Source organism: Grammomys surdaster, unplaced genomic scaffold (assembly GCF_004785775.1).
Source record: "Grammomys surdaster isolate TR1022 unplaced genomic scaffold, NIH_TR_1.0 554, whole genome shotgun sequence".
Taxonomy (NCBI): domain Eukaryota; kingdom Metazoa; phylum Chordata; class Mammalia; order Rodentia; family Muridae; genus Grammomys; species Grammomys surdaster.
This window is the reverse complement of record NW_021604973.1, coordinates 868,640-891,712: the sequence shown is the minus strand read 5'-3', so window position 1 is coordinate 891,712 and position 23,073 is coordinate 868,640. Positions and strand designations below refer to the sequence as shown.

Genomic DNA, 23,073 nt, shown 5'->3' with positions numbered 1-23,073 from the left:
ATTGCACAATCCTCATACTCAGAAACTAGCAGTCTGTCCATCTCTCTACAGACCTAGCCTTGGAGCTACTGGACCTGTGCCCAGATCCAGTTCTGCCTCCAAAGCAAGTCCCCAAGCTCATGAGTGATCCCATCCCCTCTCATCTCTTCACGGCCATCCTCCTCTAGTCCCTCTACCTGTATCACCAGTTGTCCATCATGCTGGACCACTCCCACCAACATATACCAACCACAAACAAGGTCCAGAACTCCAATGGGATCCTCTTTGACCCTCCAGCCACCCCATCTGCTGCCTCTCTACAGCAGACTACTTTTCCCACCCCATTGACTCCACTCTCTCCAAATGGATTTTGTTCTACCACCAAGTCTCAAGGTGCTTTCAATGTAGCCAAACCCATGACCACGCTTCTCTTCCTAACCCATAGCCATGCTCTCTCTTCTCAGCTCATAGGGGACACTCACTCTTCCTCATAATCCTCTTTCTCTCTGTGAAACAAGAGAGCACACTGTCCTTTTGTGCCCCCGATGTCTTTGCATTTGGACTTAGGACCCTTTTTCTACTTTCTTGTACATGAGTCCATGCAGTCCCATGGTCAGAAATACTATCTTTTTATGACTACTGAGTCCTAAATATATCCTGGACCTTTCTCCAGATGCCCAATTGACACTCACTGGCAGATCCAGCCTAACCAGAACAAAGCTGGACCCACTACCACTCTTTCCCGCAAAGAAACTACCTAAAGTATGAATGATCCCACTGTTAGCCCAGGTCTAAAATCTGGCCATCATCCTTGGCTCTTCTCCCAGGGGCCCCCAGATCCATCAAAACCTTGTAGAAATAGAGCTAGAATATTCAAAAGATGTTCTACCTCTCTTTTTCCCAGCATGCTGGCTATCACTGTCACAGTCCAAGCTGCCATCATCTGAACAGGTCATGACAACCTCGACCTAATAACACTGCAGGTATATGTTGTACCCCAACTGCCAGCCATACACAGAGAAGCCAGACCTGGCTCTTAAGGCTGTGCCAGTGCTTGCTCTTCACAGCATCCCTTCACCTTTCTGACAGAACCCCAATTTCTTGCCATGGGGCTGTTGACCACACATACAGTGTACACCTATCTCCCTGACTGGTTGCTACGAAGCCCTCCCTCTCCTGTTGCAATGTGGCACCATCCAGGCACCAGTTCAGTGCCTCTGACTTATCTTCAGAGTGCCATTCCGTCTGCCCAGCACATTCTCTTCCCCTGCACTTCTTGGCTGAGCTCGTCCAGGCCTTTCTGCCTCATAAAGCTATGGATACTGTTGTAGCTTGAGTGAGAATGACCTCCATAGGCTCAAATAGTTGAACACTTTGTCTTCAGTTGGAGGTTTGATCCAGTCCGTTTGGGTCAGTCAACAGAGTCTAGCAAGGGAGGGGGTATGGAGATATGGAGGGGCAAGAGACACAAAGAATGAAGACAAGACAGAGAGTCTGATCAAGTCCTGTTTATTGAAAGGAAATCCTGGGTATTTATAGGCACAAGCAGGTGAACACAACTGAAGACTCTTTACTACGTGCCTTGCAGCTGGGGACACTAAACATCGAAACAGGATATGTGAGAAAAACAAAATGTTTATCAGAGTGTGCTAAGCTGTTGAAAACAAGTCTCTTGTCAGGGTATATGGCCTGAGATGGCTGCAAAGATGATAGCTGCTTTCTGCTAGGAGTCAGCTCCCAACAGTGGTGCTCTTTGGGGAGGTTAAGAATGTGTGCCTTGCTGGAGGAAGTATGTCTCTGAGAATGGGCTTTGGGTGTCTATAGCCTTGCCCTATGTCCAGTTTGCTCCACTCTGTTTTGCATTTGCCATTGAGAATGTGAGCGCTCAACTCACTGCTCCTGCCACCCCACTTCTCCACCATGATGGACTCTTGTCCCTGATAAATCCATCCTTCTATGAGTCACCTTGTCCCTGGAGTTTGATCACGCTGACAGTCAAATAACTAATACAAATGCCTCTGTGATAAGACCAGCATTCATTTTTATAGCCAAAGAACCATGTGTCTTGCTGGTCATTTCCCAATACATTGCAGACCCACAATTACATAATCCGTGGTGGACATGGATTCTTCAAAGAGAAGGAGAACTGTAACATATAACCCATCTTTCACTTGTTAGATTCAACTGTAGCTAGATTACATTTAAATACAGAGAAGTTAAAACCACCCATGGATGCTGCAACAAGGTCAAGTCGAATTTCTCAAGTATTTTGTTGTAGACTCTTAGCTGTTTGCTGCTGCCCAGGTTCTGATCTGAGACCCCCAACAGGGAAAGAGCTGTTCTGGATATCAGCCTAAAGGCCATCTCCTTAGGGGTTCCCTGAATAGCTAATTTAAGCAGATCCTTGAGATCTACAGTACTGCAAGATTCTCTCCGCTGCCTTCCAGTGGTCCCAGAAGAGAACTTGTTATCAAGTATAACAGATCAATCCATTGCTGCTTCTCTCATGGGTAATTTCTATCACATCTGACAAGAAAACCATTCTTCCATTAGGCATGGCTGTATATCCTAGCCACAGCCCCAGATCTCCAGAAGACTGTAGCCCCAAGTTCCCAGTATTGGAGTCCAATCTTTACTGTCAGGGTGGGGCTGAACTCCATTGGAGTTCTATCCATGTACTATCCATGAAGGAGCTGAGACCTCAGCGATGCCCCCATAGGACCCACCTTCCCCTGGCAGAGACTGCTCCACCCACAGCTCTGCTCTCTGCCTGCTCCTTTTCTTGTGCTCCTTACTCCTCACTCACACTGGCCTTTAACTGGTCATATTTGCTGTCTTGGTCAGTGTTCTGTTGCTGTGAAGAGACACCATGATCAAGGCAACTCTTACAAGGGAAAGCATTTAATTGGGTCTGCCTTACAGTTTCAGAGGTTTACTTCATTGTCATGGCAGGATGCAGGCAGACACAGGTGCTAGAGAAGTAATTGAGAATTCTGTATCCATGGAATCCACAGGCAGTCGGAAGAGAGAAAGCCATCGGGCCCGACTCCAGCTTTTGAAACTTTAAAGCCCACTCTCAGTAATACAGTTCCTCCAACAAGACCACACCTCCTCCAACAAGGCTACACCTCCTCCCAAGTAGCACCACTCCCTGATAACTAAGCATTCACATATATGAGCCTATGAGTGGTCATTCTTATTCAAGCCACCACACAAACCTTCATGGACATTCTGCCTCTCCTTTCCTGTCTTCCTCCTGTGTCCGGGGAATCCCCAGAGTCCCCCAGTTCCCTGTGTACACATACCATTTCCACTACAGAAGAATCATCATACCTGGCCTTCAGTCTCTTAACCATTTTCTCCTGTCCTTGATACATCTTGGGTTCCAGCGTACACTTGAGATCTTACTGCATACAAAAGAACTTCAGCTTCCAACAGTCATGGGTTCCAAGCTCCCTAGAGAGGTATACAGGCTGGAGCTCCATCTAGCTCCTTTAAGTATGAGAACATGTGGTACTGAAATTTCTTGGAGCAGATAAGAAGATGGCTTTCCCAGCTACAGCAGTCACCATGGATGTACATAATTACTGTCTGAAGGCAGGATGTAATTCCATTTCACTTGTGTGTGTGTTGGGGGGGTTAAATGACTTTTAAAACAAGTTAAATAATATCATCATTACTGACATAAGAAAATGAAGAATCCAGCAAACCCAGAGCAGGGTTTTCACATCTCTATGCCCCACTGCTAACCCTGGAAAACCTGTGCTTAGAACATGCACTGGCTTTCTCTCCCACTTCATTTTGCTTGAAGTAGTAGTTTGCCTTCCTTGAGCTCAGTTCAGCTGACTTGAGCTCAGATGATGAGGATGTAGGTCTGATGTACGTATGAGAGGGAGAAGTGACGCATAACCAAGCGAAATGTTTGGACCATGTAGGGATAGTGGCAACAATATGGGCCCCTGATTCTAATACCACCACAGTATTATTTGACTGTGGCATTTGCTGCCTGGCCTTGAAGAGACCCTCAAACCATGCACACTATGAAAGAAGCAGAAACTGTGGAAAGAAATCAGAGGAGGAGTGGAAGGGGTGCTGGGTTAGGTTCTTATGCATCGCTGTGTCCAAAGCAGCTGAGAGAAATGACTTAAGGGGGGAGGGGTTGGCTTATTTTGTCTCCTGGCTTCATAGAGGTTTCAGCCCACTGTGTTGGGAAGGCATGACTGGAACAGGCAGCAGTGGCTGGTTCAGATCGTCACGGACCAGAAACCAGAGAACAGACCAGAACCAGGGGCAGCTGTTGCCTCCAGAGGTCTTTCCCCAGTGTCCTGCTCCTACCAGCCAAGCCTCATCTCCCAGAGGCTCCATGAACCTCACAATAGTATCCTGTGCTGAGGATCGAGTGCTTAAAACACGAGGCTGTAGGCTATATACAAGATTCAAACCGTAGGTTCTATTTGGTGAGAGAAAATGCTGGTATTTCGAGGCTAAGTGTCTCACAGGAAGTCCCAGAGAATAGGGCCGTTTATCTCCCAGTAGCTAACCAAGACTGCCAGGAAGTCTATTCCTGCTTCTTCAAACCATTTAGGCTTATGAGCTGTGTCAGCACACCGAGAGTGGGGCAGCTGAGCTGTGTCCCCCAGGAAGGGCCTTCATACATCCATATGGGAATGACCACAGAACCAGTATGCACCAGGATGGGTCCAATGGCAAGTGTCCCTGTGGTTTGTGTGCCCTTTTTGTGGGGCATGCAGTGGGGCAGGGGGCAGGGTAGGGGCAGTCAGGGCTAGCACTCTAACTTACCCTTAGTTGGAACTTGGTCCGTGTTTGGGGAGGGGACCACCATTGCTGGCATCCCTCGTGAAGCAGAGAGGCAGCCGAGGTAGAGAAATCCCGTACAGTCAGCAGAGTTCCTTCTTGATCCTAAAGTCTCCAGCAGCTGCATTTGTAACCAGGCTGTGGGTCTCGATCCTTCCTGTGAAAACAAGCCACTGGTGTGAGCCTCCCATTAGCCAGCTCCAAGCTCAGAGCCCTTACCCACGTAATCCTCATTAAACTCTAGTGAGCGTCTATTGTTTCTCTTGCCTGATAGATGGGGAGCTGAGAAAAGAAAAGAGGCAAATGGAATAGTGCCTAACTCATTCTGAGTGCCCAGCACAGTCCTAATACCCAAACCAGACAGGGATGCTGTATGAAATCCACAACAAAATATTAGCAAATTGAACCCAACAATGCATAGAAAAGCATTTACTATAGTAAATGGGATTTTTCACCAGACTTATGATGGATTGTCTAAGTAGAGAACATGTGTATAGTCGTACAGAATGCTAAAGGGCCCAGGAGGACTGTGGATGTTTTTGTTGTAGTCTATCCAAGGAGGGAAGAGAGCCAGGGGTGCGCAGTGGGGACAGACCGTGGCAGCACGGACGAGAACTGCCTGGGGAATCCCCAAGAGGCAGGATGGTGAGAGAAGTGGCTCTCACTTGGGAGACTGGGGTCCGATAGCAGGCCTTCAGCTTGCCTACCCAGCTCCCAGCTCCTGCCACTGGTATCCAGCACAGAGCAGACTGTGGTCTCTGGCCTCTGTCTCTTACCTTCTGTCCTCTGCTCCGCCTAGCCCACCTCTGTCAAGTTCTATGAGTGACTGACAGAAAGCTTGTCTGCAACCATTTGGCAGGTTGGAATTTCCCCTGCTCTGAAAGGAGGCATAACCCTCTGTCCGGCAAATGGCAAATAAGGAACAGGGCAGTGATGCCTGGGAGACTGAAACTAAGATCCATTCCTGGCTGAGCCTTGGCAGAGCCTCGCTCCGATTCTTCCTGTAAGATGCAGGCTTGCAATCCTTCGGAAAGCAATAACTGCTGGTGATCTTCTCTAAAGTCAAAAGAAATGCTTTAAAAACTGAAGTTGCAGAGGACTCTCTCTTTGTTCTTGATACCCACAGCTTTTGCTCTGAGCTCGTAGCTGAGAGTCTCTGAGTCAGAGGCTGAAAGAGTGTTGAAGCCTCATGGTGTCTCTAGAACACAGCTCCACACAGATGCTCAGGGCGCAGCACTGGAAGCAGGCTGTTTGCCCTGTGCCTGAGTCACTGTGTGGGCAAGTGTGTCTGTCAGTCTGTCTGCCTCCTAGAAGTGCGGTGCGGAAGACGACAGAGAGTGTCATGGTAGGGCAGTGTTAGGTGATAGTGAGAGTCCCTTGAGCCCCATATTAGGATTTTGAAAGCTTTACATTTATAACTTTTCTGATTATGTATGTATGTATGTGTGTATGTTTGTGAGGATATGTGTGAGTATGCATTCGTGCTTGTGTGTGTGTGTGTAGGCCAGAGTAGTCAATCCTTAGGCTGATTCCAACACTGATGCTTGAGATTAGGTCTCTCATTGGCCTGGAACTTGACATCTGGGCTAAACTGATTGTCTAGTGAGCCCCAGGGATCCCAGCGATCCACTCATCTGCATCTGTCCCAGCACGGGGATTGCAAGTGTACACAACACAGCTGGCTTTAATACACACACACACACATATACATACACACACATATTTATTTATTCTCTGGGTATCTCAGGTTTCATGGCAAGCACTTAACTGACTGAGCCGTCTCTCCAGCCCGACAAGTTTGTAATTAATAATACTTCGGTTGCTTCCCTCTAAGTCACAAGAAACAGCCTGCACCCTAAGCTACCCACATGGAGGTTTCCTTAACAGCAAAGCTAGTGGTGTCTGCAGGTGCAGCTGTTAGAACACAGCAAGGTGTGCAGATAGATTTTTCCACTTACAGGAAGCACATCTCCGTCACATGCCGATTATGAGAGAACATAAGCTTCCACCACCACTAGTGACAACCACTGGTCTCTGAAGAAACATGGAGTCCATGACTTCAGGTTCTCTGAATGTTCTCTGAACTCGTAGCTGAGGGTCTCTGAGTCAGGGGCTGAAAGAGTGTTGAGTTAAAGCCTCATGGTGTCTCTAGAACACAGCTCCACACAGATGCTCAGGGCGCAGCACTGGAAGCAGGCTGTTTGCCTTGTGCCTGAGTCACTGTGTGGGCAAGTGTGTCTGTCAGTCTGTCTGCCTCCTAGGAGTGCGGTGGGGAAGACGACATGGGGAGTCCATGACTTCAGGTTCCCTGAATGTTTGGTGCTACTCTGGTGTTTCTTGGTGTTCCTCACTCTGTAAGGAGCAGGCATGGAATCTGAGCAATGCCCATCCTGAGATGGATGTAGCAGAACTCCAGTGAGCCTGAGCACTGGTAAAGCTAATTACCGTGTCACTTAGAACCTGCTGGCCAGTGCACTTTGTTTCTGATCCTGCAACAACTTGGGCTTTAGTGATTGCTTCTCAGTAAAGCATAATGCCATCTGCTCAGGGTCCTGAAGCACAGGGAATTCACATCAGCAGTGGTAGAGCAAGGGTTTGAACCCAGATGTGTACAACTGCACCACACTGACTAGTTGTACAGGGGAAGCCATTCTTAAGGGCATTGTGAGTTTATTTGCCTGGGGGGTTGATTTCAATAGTTGTTTGTTCTTCAGGCCAAGTGAGGGAAAACCCTGCTCATAGCCACTTACACACATTGATGTTGGGCTCCCTCATGAGATGTTGCAGACCTTGAGATCCAGTCTGGTAATTCTCCAACCCTTTAGTGTCCCTTGGGGGTGACTGAGGAGGAGCACCTTGCTGCATGGTGTAGCTTTTATTTTACCATCAGTTTTATATATATGGGCGTATACCATGGTGCATTGATACATACATCAGTGGTGAGATTTTTACTAAACCTGACCTGTGACCATTTCCATCTCCCCAAAGCTATCTTTGACCAGAGGTGAGAGCTGAGGTCTTCTATTAGAAGATTTTAAGGACACAGCTTAGCACTTCTACAACCTGAGTTAATCCCCAGGCTGTACAGAAGACACCCCCCCAATCTCGTTACTGTATCTAACAAACAAGTCTGTGTCCTTTGACCTGTTCTTCTAATTCCCCACTTCCTGCCTCCTATTCTGTTTCTATGAATGAATGAATATATATGTATATATATTTTTTCCATATACTGGTGAGTTCACAACCATGCAGAGTTTTCTGTCTCTGGTGTATTACATTTAGCATAATACCCGTGGTGGTATTATGTTTTTGTAAATGGCAGAGTTTTCCCTTTTAAAGTCTGAGTGATATCCTGTGGTATGTATCACATTTCTTTTATCTGTTCATCTGTTAGTAGACAGTCTCTTCCTATACCTTTGCCTACAGAAGGGTCTCCCCTAATGTACAGCGCTCACAGAAACGTAGGCATTGGCATCCCTTGGGCAGACATTTGGGCCTGCTAGCCCTGGAGGGCACTGGGTACCCTTCCAACTAGCCTCACAAGAACCAGTGCCAAGACAATGACATGGCGGATGGACTACACAAACGAGGAGCCCATTCCGTTGCATCCCTGGTGTTCTCAGAGGTGTGAACATTGTGGCTTCCCTTTCTCTGTCCTTCCCCAGTCACCAGCAATCCTTGGCGGCCATCTTACTTACTCCTGAGCACCTGTGGAGGCCAGTCTGGACAGGGCCTTTTGTGTGCATGGGATCACTGTGCATGGTGTGGGCAGGGCAGAGGAGGGTATGTGCCAGCCCAGGGAACACCCCCAGGCAGTAGAGAGCTCCTCATTATTAAAGCCAGAACTCAGACTCCAATTTTTCCAGTGCCTACCTGGTGGATCCTCTCATCATTTCACTGCGCACACCTTGGGCATCAGATCCTCCTCTGGATCCTTCTCTGCACACACTCTATTCCAGGTGGGCTTCCTGCCACAGTCCTCACTTCCTAGAGGATGCTGCTTCCAGTGTCCCCCTCACTCTCCCTGCCCTGGAAGGAGTTGCTTTGGCTCCTGCTTCTCTGCGGTCTATCTCTACTGTTCTGCTTTCTACTAGGACCCCAACTACCCTTCCTTCCAACCATCCAGGAGTGGCAGTAGCCTGCTGTTTTAACCTTGAAGCTTCCAGTCGCCTTTGCCATTTCTCTTCTTCCTCATTGAGCTCCGATGATGCTCAGGTCCTGCCCAGCCCCACTGAACCACTATTACAGGGTAGGGTGTCCCTGAACCTTAGCAGCATCAGGACTCAGTCACTCCAGCTTTCACAAGGATGCTGAGATGAGAAGGACTAGCTTGGGATCTTGGGTGCTGCGTCACTCTGCCCGAGTTCAGTTCTGTACCTATGTTTAGCAAGCCTCAGCTCCTTCTCATTCACTTACGACTCCTCTTAGCCTGTCTCCACATCTGCAAGAGTTCTGGAAAGATCTACACTGCACCATTCTTTTCAGGATTAGAGATAGGGGTGCATCTTGAGACACCTCCACCAGGTACCCATCTTGTCATCCAGCTTGAGGAGCATACACTAAAAGGTGTACTCCCATATGCTCCCTGAAAACTTTGGCCAATTTGAGGTGTGGTGCATAGTGCCAGGGAGGTTCTACACTAGGCAGAATATTTGGTTACTCCTAGGAAGGGTCACAAACGTTGACTCACTTTTGGATTTGTGTGTCTTGGTTTTTAGCCTTTTTAATGGTTTCTGAGGTGTGGTCTGAATGCCAGGCATTGGTAGACTGCAGTTTGGTTGTTTCCTGAAGAGTGTTTGAGTTACAAAGTGTTTAGTTCTGAGTGCTGAAGAGAGAAGACTCCTTTGTGGCATGAGATGGGTAAGCAGGAAGCTCTACTGAAACTATCCAATGTCAGAGATGTAGACAGATCTATATCTGCAGCCCAGGCATGATCTCAGGGTAGGAGGCTAGAAGACACGCTCTTCCCCTAACATCACACAATGCAGCCCAGAAAACCCGTAACCATTCTCAGGAGCAAAGTAGGATGGAGGAGGAGACCGGGGCTTACTGAGGGTTCAGTGACTTGTTTAAGGTCACACAAGAGTGTTGACAGAAGAAAGCCTAGGGCTTCAGGCTTTGAATTCTTGTTCCCATTGCTCCAGCAGCATCTGTGTGGGGGTGGCCAAGGTTAAGTTTGCAAACAGAAGTAGGAGAAACCCTACATGCTTGTCACTGGCCAAACCCCAGCAGGACATGAGGGTGAGGTAAGACCACAGACCCCCAATTTAAATAGTTCCAGGAGACTGCTTTGGTAACAGAAGCAGATTTGGCACCACTGTGCCATTGGGTAAAGATTTTGTCCATAAATATCCTAATTTTATTTATGAGGTTGTCTGGCATATAATAGCATACATTATTAATAGAGTAGCTTAATACTATCTACAAAACAGGCGTGCGCTTCTCATTGTAAGATGAGCCTCTTTTACTATGTACTGTACAACTCACGGCATTCGTGCTCAGAATATCCTAGCAGGCTTCCACTGACCTTCCATGGAAATATGGACTGTCACTGGCCTGTGCCTTAATCTGGTGTTCCGACTGTAAGTACATCCTGAAGTAGTTGCAGTTGGCCATGCCTGTATTGTGTCTGCATGACTCCTGCCTGGAGCCTGTGGTACTGAAACTCTTATTCTCCCCAACTGCCCAAGTTTGTCCACTACCTCCTATGGTAAGTCACGGAGATTTCATCTGCCACCCGAGGCCTTGTGAGCGCTACAACCATGGAACTGTGGTGGAGTTCTACTGTGATCCTGGCTACAGCCTCACCAGTGACTACAAGTACATCACCTGCCAGTATGGAGAGTGGTTTCCTTCTTACCAAGTCTACTGCATCAAATCAGGTGAGAATGGAGGCTGAACCCTTAGGGGAAGCTGATCCTCTGGGGGCTGCCTTCAAGCTGTGGTCAGACTACGTCCTGAATGGTATCCATTCCCATCCTATCATGAGCTTCCAGGACCAGGCTGTAGAAATTGACCATTATGGGTATAGGTAGCCTCTGTGAAGGGATTTCAGGCCTTTTACAGAGGATCAGAAATACTTAAAAAGTGATTCATAGCCCTGGCATCCATGGAGAAATTCAGCTTCTGCAATTTCTCACAGTCTTGTGCCACCCACTGGCAAGGATGCAGCCCCATAGGTGTAACCAGAAATAGGTACATGGAACCTGAGTTGTACATGACCCTACCCTTCTCTCCAAATAATATTATTGTGGGTAAGAACTGACCTCACACAAGTGGAAACTGTATACTAGCTCAGAGTAAATTATGTAAGATGGCAAGCCATCTTTGCTATCCGTCCCAGCACACCCAGGAAGTGGCCCCATGAAGGAGACCTGGCATCAGCACACACCCTTTCCCTATTCTTCCAACTTCTACCCGCTCTCTCTGGTGTTCTCCAGATCATAGCCATGGCTGCTCCCCCATCTGGCAGTAGTGGTTGGATGCTGCTCTTCTGGATACAGAAGTGTAATGCTGTGTATCTGAAGGCACGAAGATGTCATGTGAACCAGCAAGAGGAGAGGCACTGAGTCTAAGAGAATGTCCACTGAGTGGGATCATGGGATGAGATGTACTAGGAACAAAAGGATGAAAATCTGTTCTGGAAGGGTTGTTCTTGCTTCTCTTGTCTGGCAGATACCACAGAGGGTAGAGTGATGGCTAAGAAGCAGCCATGTATCCTTGGTCTTTAATGACTTTGCATGCTCCATCCTTCACGGAGAACAGTGCTTTGAGCCGTATCAGAACAGGCCCAGAACAGTGCAGGACACCTTTCACTCTCTTCCCAAGAAGCAGTTACATTGTTGCTTTGTCCTGTGCCAGGTTCTCAGGCTCAGCCTGTAGCATGAACATGCATGTCTATAGCCACAGAAGTGTCTACAAGTACATCCCCTATCAATATGTCTCCAACCCAGAAGGACCCATGTTAGAGATGGGTTTTAGTGTCCTGTGGGTCCTAACATGATTTACCAGCTGTACTGGAAGTAGGGTGTGTCTCTTGAATCCCAGGAGGTACCTCATGTACCAGATGACCACCAAAGGAACACGCACCTCATGCCTGGCTCTGTTATCTCTCATGGCAGAACAAACGTGGCCCAGCACACATGAGACCCTCCTGACCACGTGGAAGATCGTGGCGTTCACAGCCACCAGTGTGCTGCTGGTGTTACTACTCGTCATCTTGGCCAGGATGTTCCAGACCAAGTTCAAGGCCCACTTCCCCCCCAGGTCAGTGCAGCAGAGAGCACAGATGAGGGTAGAGCTTAAGGGTCTGGGTAGTTTGCCAGGGAGAAAGCACCATGGTGGAGACAGGCCCCTCAGTCAGTAGAGCATGGGACTCTTAATCCCAGGGTGTGGTTTCATGCCCCATATTGGGCACCAATTTGTTATAGTAAATTTCTAACCCAAATATGCTTGTGCAAAAACACATAACTCATTTATAATATTTATAAGTTATATACCTAGATTGGGCAAATTTACCACTACACTAATCTATTCCCCAGTTATGAGATTACTTGCTACTTGGGGCTTCTCCAGGTCATGTGGTTCTGTTCCATCTTCCTTCTACTTCTTCTTCCTTTCTTGTTCATTACTCTTCCCCCACTCTCTAAAACCTCCAGCCCCACCTTTCCCTTCCACAGCCCAATCACAGGCTCTAGCTTTTATTAGACCAGTTAGAATGGGGTTCACATGAAATCACCTGAGTACGTGATCCACTCCTCCTCGGGGGCAGCCCTTCTTGAGGAAGCAGAATTAACACCAGAATACAAACAGCACCAGGGCAACCCACAACACATCCCTGCCTCCCTGGGCAGATGGTTCTGAAACAGGCACTGTGGGGGACTGGACCTGAACCAGACCAGGGATGCAAGCTGTGTATACCCCATCAGGAGCACCTCCCATCATGGTCCACCTGCACATACCTGGGGAGGACAAGGTCAGGGATGTGACATAGGAGAGGTCAGCCAATTGGATAGGAAGCTTCTGGAAGGAGAGCAGGCCTGAGCGAGAAACCAGAAAAGACCTGGGAAGGGATCTGGGTCTTTGGAGGGTGGCTCTCTTTCCTCCTTAGCTGCACCAGAGGGCCTAGGTTGGTGTTCTCACACCCCAGTCCTCGCACCAGAGCTGTCCTTACAGCTGGGCCTTGTCACCTCATAGCAAAGTCAGTCACCCTCATCCCTGAGTTCCCATCACCATGGAACCTAGTCATCAGAACAAGGAATGTAAGGCTCATGAGAAAAAAACAATTGCTCAGGCCTTCAAGAAGGAGGAACCAACTACTCTGTTTCCTCAAGCACAACTATGTCTCTTTCATGTCCCAGGAGTGTGGAGAAGGACAGAAGTGGCTGCTTCTCCAAGTCTCCACACCTGGACAGCCTCATGTCACTTAGCAGTGCTCCTGATCCTGGCTGCAGAAGCACCATAGGTCAGACCCAGCAGGCACGTGTGCTAGGTGTGTGTGTGTAGGTAGGACACTAATGTCCTCCCCATTCCCAGATGCATGTCGGCACCTCCCTGGTAGGGTAGCATTGCCAAGCCTTTGATGAGGTTCCATAACCTTTCTTTCTTTTTCTTCTCAAACCTTCCATTTGCTCTCTGGGTCCTCAGTATTATTATTTATTAATCAAGGGACCATGTTCTATCACTAGGCAATTACAGTTTCTCAAGAAGGCCAAAGGATCACAAAGAGAAAGCTTGACCACACAGCTGTGATTTATGATGCATTAGCAGACTTTCAAATGGCCCACATGGGGATATGGATATGTATGTGGCTTGGAAGAGTTTTCCAAGATAAAGACTACTAGGGTGTTTTTGAAACCTTCTGAAAGCTCACTTGATGCTCTTACAATATCCTTGAGTTGTTTAGGGGAAATGGTGTCATCGGTCCAAATGGAATACGAGGTACTGAAGGCATGCCAAGGATGGATGGCAGTATTCTCCGGGTCCCAGGTGTTTGAGATCCAAGTATATCAAGGTCACATGGCACAGTTTGAGCTGTACAAAGGGGAATGTAACCAGAGCATGGGTTGTTAGGGAGAGAAAGGAGACAGAGAGGTACCTGCTCTGGTCTGACATCTTGAAAGCATGGAGCAAGGAGGAAGTCCTGAGTGAGCCAGAAAGGCTAACAGGAGACCACAGACTGGCCAGAGGGGACTGAGCATCCAGACACACTACGAGTGCCAGGTCAGAAGGCTGCTCTCTCTGCTTCCTGCCTCCCACCTTCTAGGGAGCGCAAGCCGCGATCATCTCTTGCCCTCTCTAGTAGCCTCTCTCTGTGGAGCAAAAGGGACAGCCATAACCCCTAAGCTTTGGCAAGATGTTTCAAATAGCCACAGGCTTGAGGCTGTCCCTCTCAGGTTAGTAAACTGCACAGGCTGCTGCCGCCCATCCCCTACAAATGCCATGTCCAGACATTTCATGTGCCCTCCCAGAAGCACTCAGAGTTTTGGGCACTATTACAGAAAAACAGATTACTTCTTCTTCCTACCATTTCGTTCTTGGGTTGCAGCTTCCAGCTTGAGTTCCCCAACAGAAGGAATCAAGCTACTTACCACTCTGGGCTTTTCTGGGGCCAGGAACAGAGCCTGGTGGTCAGATGGATGCAGATGTTGGTGACACCCATCACCTAGGGTCAGGTGCAGCTCTGCATGTTCACAGTGATAACAGGCACAGGGGCCAGGCCAGGAGCTGTGCAGGTTCAGCCTGGTCCATGATGCTGCACTGGGTCTGAGGTGACCATGAACTAGGTAATTGGCATGACACAGTCAGAGATGAAAATGAATAGCTCACCTTTTCTGTTTTCTATTGTGTTTTGTCTACCTCTCTAAAAATGAGTGGTGTGGTTTGGTTTTGTTTTTACAAAGAAGCAGCCTAGTAAGTACAGACTGGCTGTCCTCTCTGCTCACTTAGTGACCGTCCTTCCTTAAGATGGAGATTGACCAACAGAACACCTCTCTGCAGAAACAGAGCAGGCCATGCTGCATACCAAGTCTGCCAGGGACTTGGGAGGAGAGGCTGTTTCTCCTCACTGCCTCATTCCTGGGGTGGTGTAGACCCTGATGTGTTTCCATTGTTTCCTCTGCACAGGGGTCCTCCCAGGAGTTCCAGCAGTGACCCTGACTTCGTGGTAGTGGATGGAGTGCCCGTCATGCTCCCGACCTATGATGAGGCTGTGAATGGTAGCTCGAGTGCCTTAGGCCCCGGGTACCTGGCCTCCGTGGGCCAGGGCTGTCCTTTACCTGTGGATGACCAGAGCCCTCCAGCATACCCTGGCTCCGGGGACACGGACACAGGCCCTGGGGAGTCAGAAACCTGTGACAGTACCTCGGGCTCCTCTGAGATGCTCCAGAGTCTATATTCACCCCCCATGTGCCAAGGGGGCAGCCACCCTGCCCCAGACACCCCTGACACAATTTCAAGCGCAGCAGGGGAAGTAGCATCCACAAGCCCCGGCATCGACATTGCAGATGGTAAGCGTTTCCAAAGCTGTGGCTAGCACCCCGGCCCAGGGTCAAGGCCATGGGCCTGCTTCTTACCCAGCTGGCATTGCTTCTCATTCTCTCTAGTTATAGGGCTGCCAACAGGGCCCCCAAAGAGGAACAAGCCATGGAGTTAAAAGCCTGGAGAAGAGACAGCACCTCAATTTTGATGCCAAAGATATGGGGGTGGAGGGTTCCTTCTTGTCCTTTAATTGAATAGGAGGACCTGAAGGTGGTGCTTGGGAACAGAGTCACAGGCAGAGATGTGTACCAAGTCCTAGCACATCTGCCAAAACTGACTTAAAAGAATCTGGTTCTTTAATACTGCTTTGCACACTGGGCCTACCTTCCCACTTTGGGCCCTGAGGAAGGCCAGTGCAGTAGAGAACTGCTGCCAGTCTCACCCGTGGATTGGCACATGCCCACCTTACCCGAGAAGTGCAGTGTGCACAGAAGACACTTTGCTCATGTGCAGCGAGGGTCATCTGTCATGGGGAACATCACAGCTTATGAGAACAGTGAAGTGTGTCTGAGTAATCAAGGCTCTGGTGCCCAGCGAGAGAAGCCCAGCACAGCTCTACAAAGTGTGGCTACAGCAGAAGCAGGGTAGAAACAGAAGGCCTGCTGGCCCTGCAGAGCCTTTCCTGTGCTCCACTCTGCCTCTCTGGGCTTGAGATGGTAAAGTAACATTTTGGTCTAAGCAACTATGAGGGCTTGTGGTGAAAGTTTAACATTATCCTTTTTATGAGCAGGATATAAAATCACAAATTGTTCTCTAGCAGATAGATGGTGTATGGGGCGGGGAGAAGGGACGCTGTTTTATTTGACCTTTAATGGAGGCATGGAACTTAACATTTTCCTTTCTTCACTCATTTCTAGCATGGAGCTGTTTTAATGAGGCTCGTAACTCCAAACCATGTAGCTTTCAGTCAGACTAAGCAAATAACCATCTCTTCCTTTACAGAGATCCCGCTCATGGAAGAGGACGCATAGCCTGGTGACATCCTGCTAATCCCACTGTCCCCTTTGGGGAAAAGAGCCTTGAACCTTGAAGGGAGGCCACAGGAGGCCAGAGCTTGGGACAAGGGGGCATTTTTAATCTATTTACACGATACCATACATCTCCAGCAGGACGGTGGGCCCGGCCGACAGCAATGGCGGCCACAGCAATGGCGGTGCTTTCAAATGAGACTCAATGATGTATCATGACCTGCAGGGAACAGAGGGCAGAGGGGACTCTCTCTGCCTCATGCCCATGACAGAGCTGAGTGTCTCTTGCTACAGGAGACAGTGCCACGCACATCCCGGCGAGTCACATATCCTGTTGCTTCTGTTAACAGCACTCCCTGCTCCTCCGAAAGCATGTCACATGTATAAATTTGCTTCTAAAATCTGCTTTGAACTGTCTACGAACTTTAGATCTAGACAGGTCAGCCTCTGTTTAAAAAGAAAAAAAAAAAGCCCATGTTGACCTGTAAACCCGGGAGCAGATCCTCTCTCTGCCCTTATCAGTAAGGGACAGGCTCCCAAGGAAAGACTCATGTAACACTCAGACCGTCTCTTACCCCTGGACAGCTGATCAAAGCAGGATTCGGCAGTTTGAATGAGAAAGGAAAGGAAAAACAAGCCAACTCCGCTTTCTGGAAGTGTCTTCATGCCGAGCCCCCATGTTCTGTGCTGCCCTCTGGTGACATGTGTCGGTGTTTCTATTCATGGTCTGGCAGTGGACCTGTGGCGTGGGATAGACCTGTGACTTTACACCTGGTGAGAATGCATTCAGATGCATCTTATGGTGGACTGAGTAACCTGGTCCTGTTTGGTTTTGGCACTTGGCAGACTCCACTCACGTTTCTCTGCTTATGCCTTCCCATGTGTCATTGCTGTCATGTTGCCCCCGACCTTAAAACTTAACCATTCTTTTATTTTCCAAAATGGAAAGTTTCTGTAAACATATTCTGTATTTGGAGGAAGAAGAAAGTGTAAGCTGGATCTTTTGTGACCGACCGCAGCCCCTCAGCTCTCTGTTTTGTCCTGCTAAGTCGGAAGGCTTGGCCACCCAGCCCCAGGACACCCTGTTCTCCTGCTTTCAGGGGGCCTTTGGCCCTGCTTGCCTGCCATCCTTCATTTCTATGAGGGTCTCATGGCACCCAGTGGGTGTTGTGCCTAAGCAATCGACTGATTTTTAAAGAACCCCAAGTCCAGAAATGTCCCTTTGCATACATGTTGGTCCACGGCGTCGTTTCCATCCTTCCTCTGGGTTGTAGACAAATATAAACAAAACTCTCATCCATAAAATCACTGTGCTGATGGAACACCGAGGGCCGGAGGCTTGATCAAATCCTGTTTTCTCCCAACACAGACTGATTAAAAATTAAAAAGAAAAGCGCGACAGTTTGAAGTGTGACTTTAACAGTGGAGTGGGGGAGGGGAGGGCGGGAGGTAGGTGATGTTGGTTGTGAGTGACATAAGACCTGGGATTTAGAACACCTAGCCAAGGGAGACACCGTATCAAAAGGGCAGGTTTTATCCTGATGTACGTGCAGCCACCGTTAGTGGCGGAGTGGTGCTGAGCCTGGAGCTTACAGCTGTGGGCAATTGCAGATTGCTTGAGTAACAGCCTCACACTCTCCCTGGTGAAAGCCCGTGTCATCAGCTCCACTTATTCAAAGGAATTGATGTGTGGTGACAAGCCACTGCCTTGACAGCGTGTTCCCTGAGGAACTGGGCCCCCCATGGGCAACATGGACCGGGTAGCCTCAGCTCTGCACTTCGTTCTCACACCTGTTTTCTTCTATGCCTCCAAATTCAGGTCCCAGAGACCTCCGGACAAGAGTCCAATCTTCTACAAGGCACACAGAGCTATCCCAGGCCATCCCTGCCTCTTTCTGGGAATTCTCCAGCAGCAGGATGGCCATCTGATCTGGACACCAAAGACCAGGGTTTAATGGCCCTAGGAAGACAGCAGGGGACATCAGGGAGCTCATGGGCATTGTTCTCATCAGGAGACTGGGGGAGAGGGAGAGCATTGCTGTGTAACCACAGCATCACAATCCCCAAACCAGCTCACCCACACTCAGCCCGATAACACTCAACTCTGTGCTCATAGCATCTTTCCCAGATGTTATTTATGGTTTGTTTTCCCACCCTAGGTACTTCTGACGGAGAAATTTGGTGATGTTCCAAGTATGGTGTGGTCCCAACATAATTCTTTTAAATATTCCAAAGTCCCTGTGGTGCGAGGGAGCAGGTCACCTTCCACAGACCTCCTCAGAAAACAAACAGGGCTATGGAAGAGGGAAGAGTACCAAGACTGGAACTCTCCTCAGACTTGGGTAGTGCCTTCCTCGGAGCTGCATCCAAGCTGTTGCAGAGCAGCCCAGTGCTGGCTGACTGGTTCCCAACATGAGCACAGCACCGGAGTCTTCACACGTCATTACTGTGTAGCTTTTCTTAATTGCAAGGTTGTGATTTGCCTATGTGGATGCTTCAGGCCCTTTCCCACCTAATTACACCCAGTCTAACAGCTGGCACGCAGACAAGGCTGCCTTCTGTTGCTACAGAAATGGTCCCTGGCCACCAGCAGGTCCAAGATTATCAAACGCAAACCCTCCTGGTCCACAGCCCATTAGGTCCAGTGAATTCTCATATTTCGTCCTCCCTCTACACAACAGGTATTCAAATCCGCTCCCACTCAGCCTCAGGCCCTAGCTCTCCAGAGCATCATGGGAGAATGCGAGTTTCATAACCTGCCTCCTCCATGACCACCTGGCTGTGAGCTTGGATCAGTTTCTAGCCTCACTAGCCCTTTGTTTCTTCTTGCAGAAATTTAGAATTTAGAATGGTTTCCCCCTGCATTCATTGCTAGGCTGTGCATGGCTGCTGATGTGAGTCAAGCATTCAGATGCAGAGAGCATTTGAGACATGGCAGCTGCACGTCCTATGTGAAGGGGGAGAGGCTGTCATATAGATTGTCCCCCACATCCATTCTCACACACCTTTGACCAGCCTTGGTCCCTTTGCCCTCTAAGGTAGTTATATATGAGGCTTATAAGGGGCTATCCAAAGGAGAGAGATGAGATAAGCCACATCTGTTCCTGGAATTGTCCTCCCAGGAGCCCATCCCTAGCTCCTGAATACTAAGCTGTTGTGTAAGTGGAAGTTTCAGTCCATGGGCCATCAGATCTCTGTGCCTGTTCCCAGTCCAGGTCATCTCTGCTCACTGAGATCAAGAGAACCTCAAAACCCCTCCACCCCCACAAAGACCCTGAGAATGGACTCGTCTCTACAGGCAGCCCTGTAGATTTCCACTAACCTGCTTCCTTCATTTTATTGTCTATTTGGAATTTAAAGCATAAAAGTTAATGCCCGTACATTTCCAAGGTGATAAAGGGGAAAGTGCGCAGATAGAGACACCCAGTCTGGCAAGCAGAACAAGGTCCCAGAGAGTGTTTGTCACTTGTAAGGAGGACGAACCTTGAGCATACTGGCCCTGAAATCATAAAACTTAACGTACAGTGTGTATGTCAGTGTGTGTGATTAACTGACATATTGGGCAATGTACCACCCCACACTGATGTACCACCCCACACTGGGTGAGAAACCAGTCCCTGAGTAACTGCCATTTATCATTCTGAGTGACCAAAGAGGAGATTGGCTACCTGAAAGCAAACCAGAAGTATACTGAGAACCTCTGAGAGGCTTGGCCTCTGAGAGGCTGCTAGTCTCAGGAGGCCTGGCCTCTGCTCCTCTGAGGTCAGTGAAGAAAGAATTCTAGCAGGTGAAGTTTGGGAAGGGCCATACAACGGAGCCCAAAGGAACAGACTAATATCTGCCTGGAGGCCCGAAGGAACAGACTAATATCTGCCTGGAGGCCTACATGTAGGCCACCCATCTCCCTGGTTGGTGAGGGCCACTCCACAAGGGCTTGGGGCTGTGCTAATAGTAGGTGGCCTTGGAGGAGGGGAAAGCTATTGGAAGTCTTGGAGCCAGGATATAACCAGGGTGAGATGGAGCAAGGTGAGCTGGGCTGAGGGCTATTTTGAAGGCAAATTCAGTTTAGATGAGCATGGGCCTCAGAAAGGTATGGAGGGCAGGCCGCTCCAAGTCCCAGGTTCCTCAGCCATACCGTGAGAGAACTAAGCCTGTCTTAAAGAAGCTCCAGTAGTAATCTTCTCGGTGTTTATTGTTGTTGGTTGGTTGTTTTGTTTTTAATCAAGAATCAAATATTGCCCAACTCTGTCTGTTCTCCAGTCTCTTTCAGCAACTGGCCGCTCCTGTTAGTCCTCAACCCCACCCCAACCCCCACACGAACTTTAGAATGACATTCAGGTTAGCTCCTTCTCCTTGGAGCACCTCAGCTCAGGGGCAACATATCCCAATGCCCTTCCCTCCACCCCAAGAAAAGGGTCTAAGAACAGTTGCCTTCATTTTGGGCAAGGGTGGGTGTCAAGAGATAACATCCTTTTGATGTTCTGGTCTCTCATGGCCCTTCTGTAGACCCCATTGCAGTTGGCTTTGGCCAGAGGTCCAGATACTGACAGTGACTCTGTGGGGTCCATTCTAGTGTAAGAACTTAGAACAACAGAAACCTAAATAGGTCTATTGGCTTGATGGAGTCCACAGATTCTTTATAGCTACATGGCGTTTATAGCCTTAGAGAATGTGTTCATCTCTTTAGAAGCCTGTTTTCCTGTCTGTTTTGGTGTCAGAAAGCCACCCTTGTACATAAGGCTGTGTTCCTATGACTGCTGATGCAGAGGTGCTGATGATGTTCTGGGCCTGATCAAGACATCTACCCTTGCATCCCCATTTTCTCGTTCGTGTGTGTGTGTGTGTGTGTGTGTGTGTGTGTGTGTGTGTGTGTAGCCATCCCAAACCTCACACATACTAAATGAGAACTCTACCACTGAGCTATATCTCTGGACCTCCTAGGTCTTGAACTCACTCTAGGAAGGCTTTGAATTTGGAGTCCTCCAGCTTCAACCTCTAGGGTCATTGGGATTACAGGCCTGTATGCCCAGGCCAAACTTTTTAATAGACATTCTTTTTTAGAACAGATCTAGACATATTCTTTAAAAAATGCCCCAAAAGTAGAGTTCCTTAGTCTGGGCTTCCCCTATTAATACCCTGCATGGGTGGGGTACAGTTGCTAATTAATCAGCTTATAATTGGTACAAGGCTGACCAAACTCTGTAACTTAAGGTTGGTATTGTCTCTTTGTGTTCTGCAGTCTACATATTTTCACATGTGTGATGGCATGTGTCCACTGGATCATAACACACAGAATCATTTCACTGTCTCAAGCCTTCTCTGTGCTAAGCCGATTTGTCACCCTCCCCCCCTCCCCCACACACATACTGACAGCCACTTATCCTTTCGATATCTTTTAGTTTTGCATATTCCAGAAGGTTGAAAATCAGTACTTAAGCTTTCCAGCCTAGCTTCCTTCATTTGGTCATGCACATTTAAGTTTTCTTCATTTCTTTCAAAAGAACAAGAGAGCAGCCCAATTTTTAGACTTCAGAGTCTGTTCTGAAAGACTTACTAGCTCTAGGAAAATTCTGGAGTCTCACCATGACTCCAGGCCATCCAAGGGGTTTAGGAGATGAAACTCCACAGGCCCTTCGGCACCCCAGGCTTGTGTGGAAGACACTTGTTTCCTATCCCCACCCCAGTTGGTCTTGGGTTGACTATTCTTCATGATCGCCCTGTACACCTCCATTATTCCTCCTCTTTATGGCCTCAGGTCCTCTCTTCCCCTCATACTTCAGACTTTCCTAAATCCCTGCTGATCTTCTTGTCAACATTCATCAATACCTATGCCTTGTCACTCTGTTTGATTCTGGGGGTTCATAATGGATGTGATGGGTCCAGAAGAGATGCAGACATGAACAACCAGAATCAGGAGCCGTGATAAGTACTGGGTGTCTGGTGAGAACATTGGAGAGGCCGCTACTCCCACCCTGGAGCGGGGAAAGCTGTCCAAAGAAAGAGGCAGCTGAGCCACTCAACACAAAGTGTCAGCTTTTTGGGGTACACATTAGTCGTTTTCCTTTTTAACTCTTTTCAATGAGGCCTTATTGTATGACCCAGGCTGACCTTTGAACTCATAACCCTTCCTTTGTTTCTAATGCTAGGATTACAGGTGTGCACTACCACCCATGGCTGCATCAGCCCCTTTTTCAACCTTACTAGGAGAATCTCAGAGCTGATTGAGACTCTGTGGCTCAGCTATGTGCTAACCATCACACTGTCATGGAGATATAGCTCAGTGTGTTTTCAACTGTGAAATATGGAAAGATATTAGGACCTGTTTCATATAGCCACTAAGAGGAACTCAATTAGCTGATTCATGTAATGTGATTAGAACCACATTTGGTACGGGTTCATATTTAAGACTGTTGGCTATCATTTTTATTATAATTATATTCAGACAAATCAGTAGCATGGCTCACCTCCCCAGTTTCTCAGACATTGCTAGCACCCACCTGCTGGAATGGCACTTGCTTTATTCCCTGAATACTCACAAGGACATATTCTGCTTGGCGAGTCATCTCCAGTTTTTACCAACACTTCCTCTGCCCTGTAATAGCTCACTAGGCTTTTTGAGGCACAGTTTTCAACCCACAGATGGGCAACCTGCTCTGATGGCAATGACCTCACACCTGCACTTGTGTATGGATGTCATGGGAAAGGTGGACAGATCATCTGTGGAAAGCCACTGCAGGCTCCCAGCCAGCACTACCCTCAAGCCTGAGCAGGG

General features: G+C 48.4%; 1 protein-coding gene across 2 annotated transcripts in view; it reads left to right on the top strand.

Annotated features, from left to right (window-relative positions):
* The window catches only part of Susd4 (sushi domain containing 4), a 128,639-nt gene extending 110,943 nt beyond the window's left edge, over positions 1-17,696 (top strand). The window contains exons 6-10 of one of the 2 annotated variants that reach the window (XM_028781824.1): positions 6,886-6,891; positions 10,485-10,676; positions 11,916-12,060; positions 14,920-15,302; positions 16,276-16,537. In XM_028781824.1, coding sequence (XP_028637657.1) covers positions 6,886-6,891; positions 10,485-10,676; positions 11,916-12,060; positions 14,920-15,302; positions 16,276-16,304 — 755 coding nt within the window. In that variant the 3' untranslated portion in view covers positions 16,305-16,537. Of the gene's footprint in view, positions 1-6,885; positions 6,892-10,484; positions 10,677-11,915; positions 12,061-14,919; positions 15,303-16,275 lie in introns of both variants that reach the window. The other variant, XM_028781823.1, reaches the window with a different exon arrangement.
* The last annotated feature ends 5,377 nt before the right edge of the window (positions 17,697-23,073 follow it).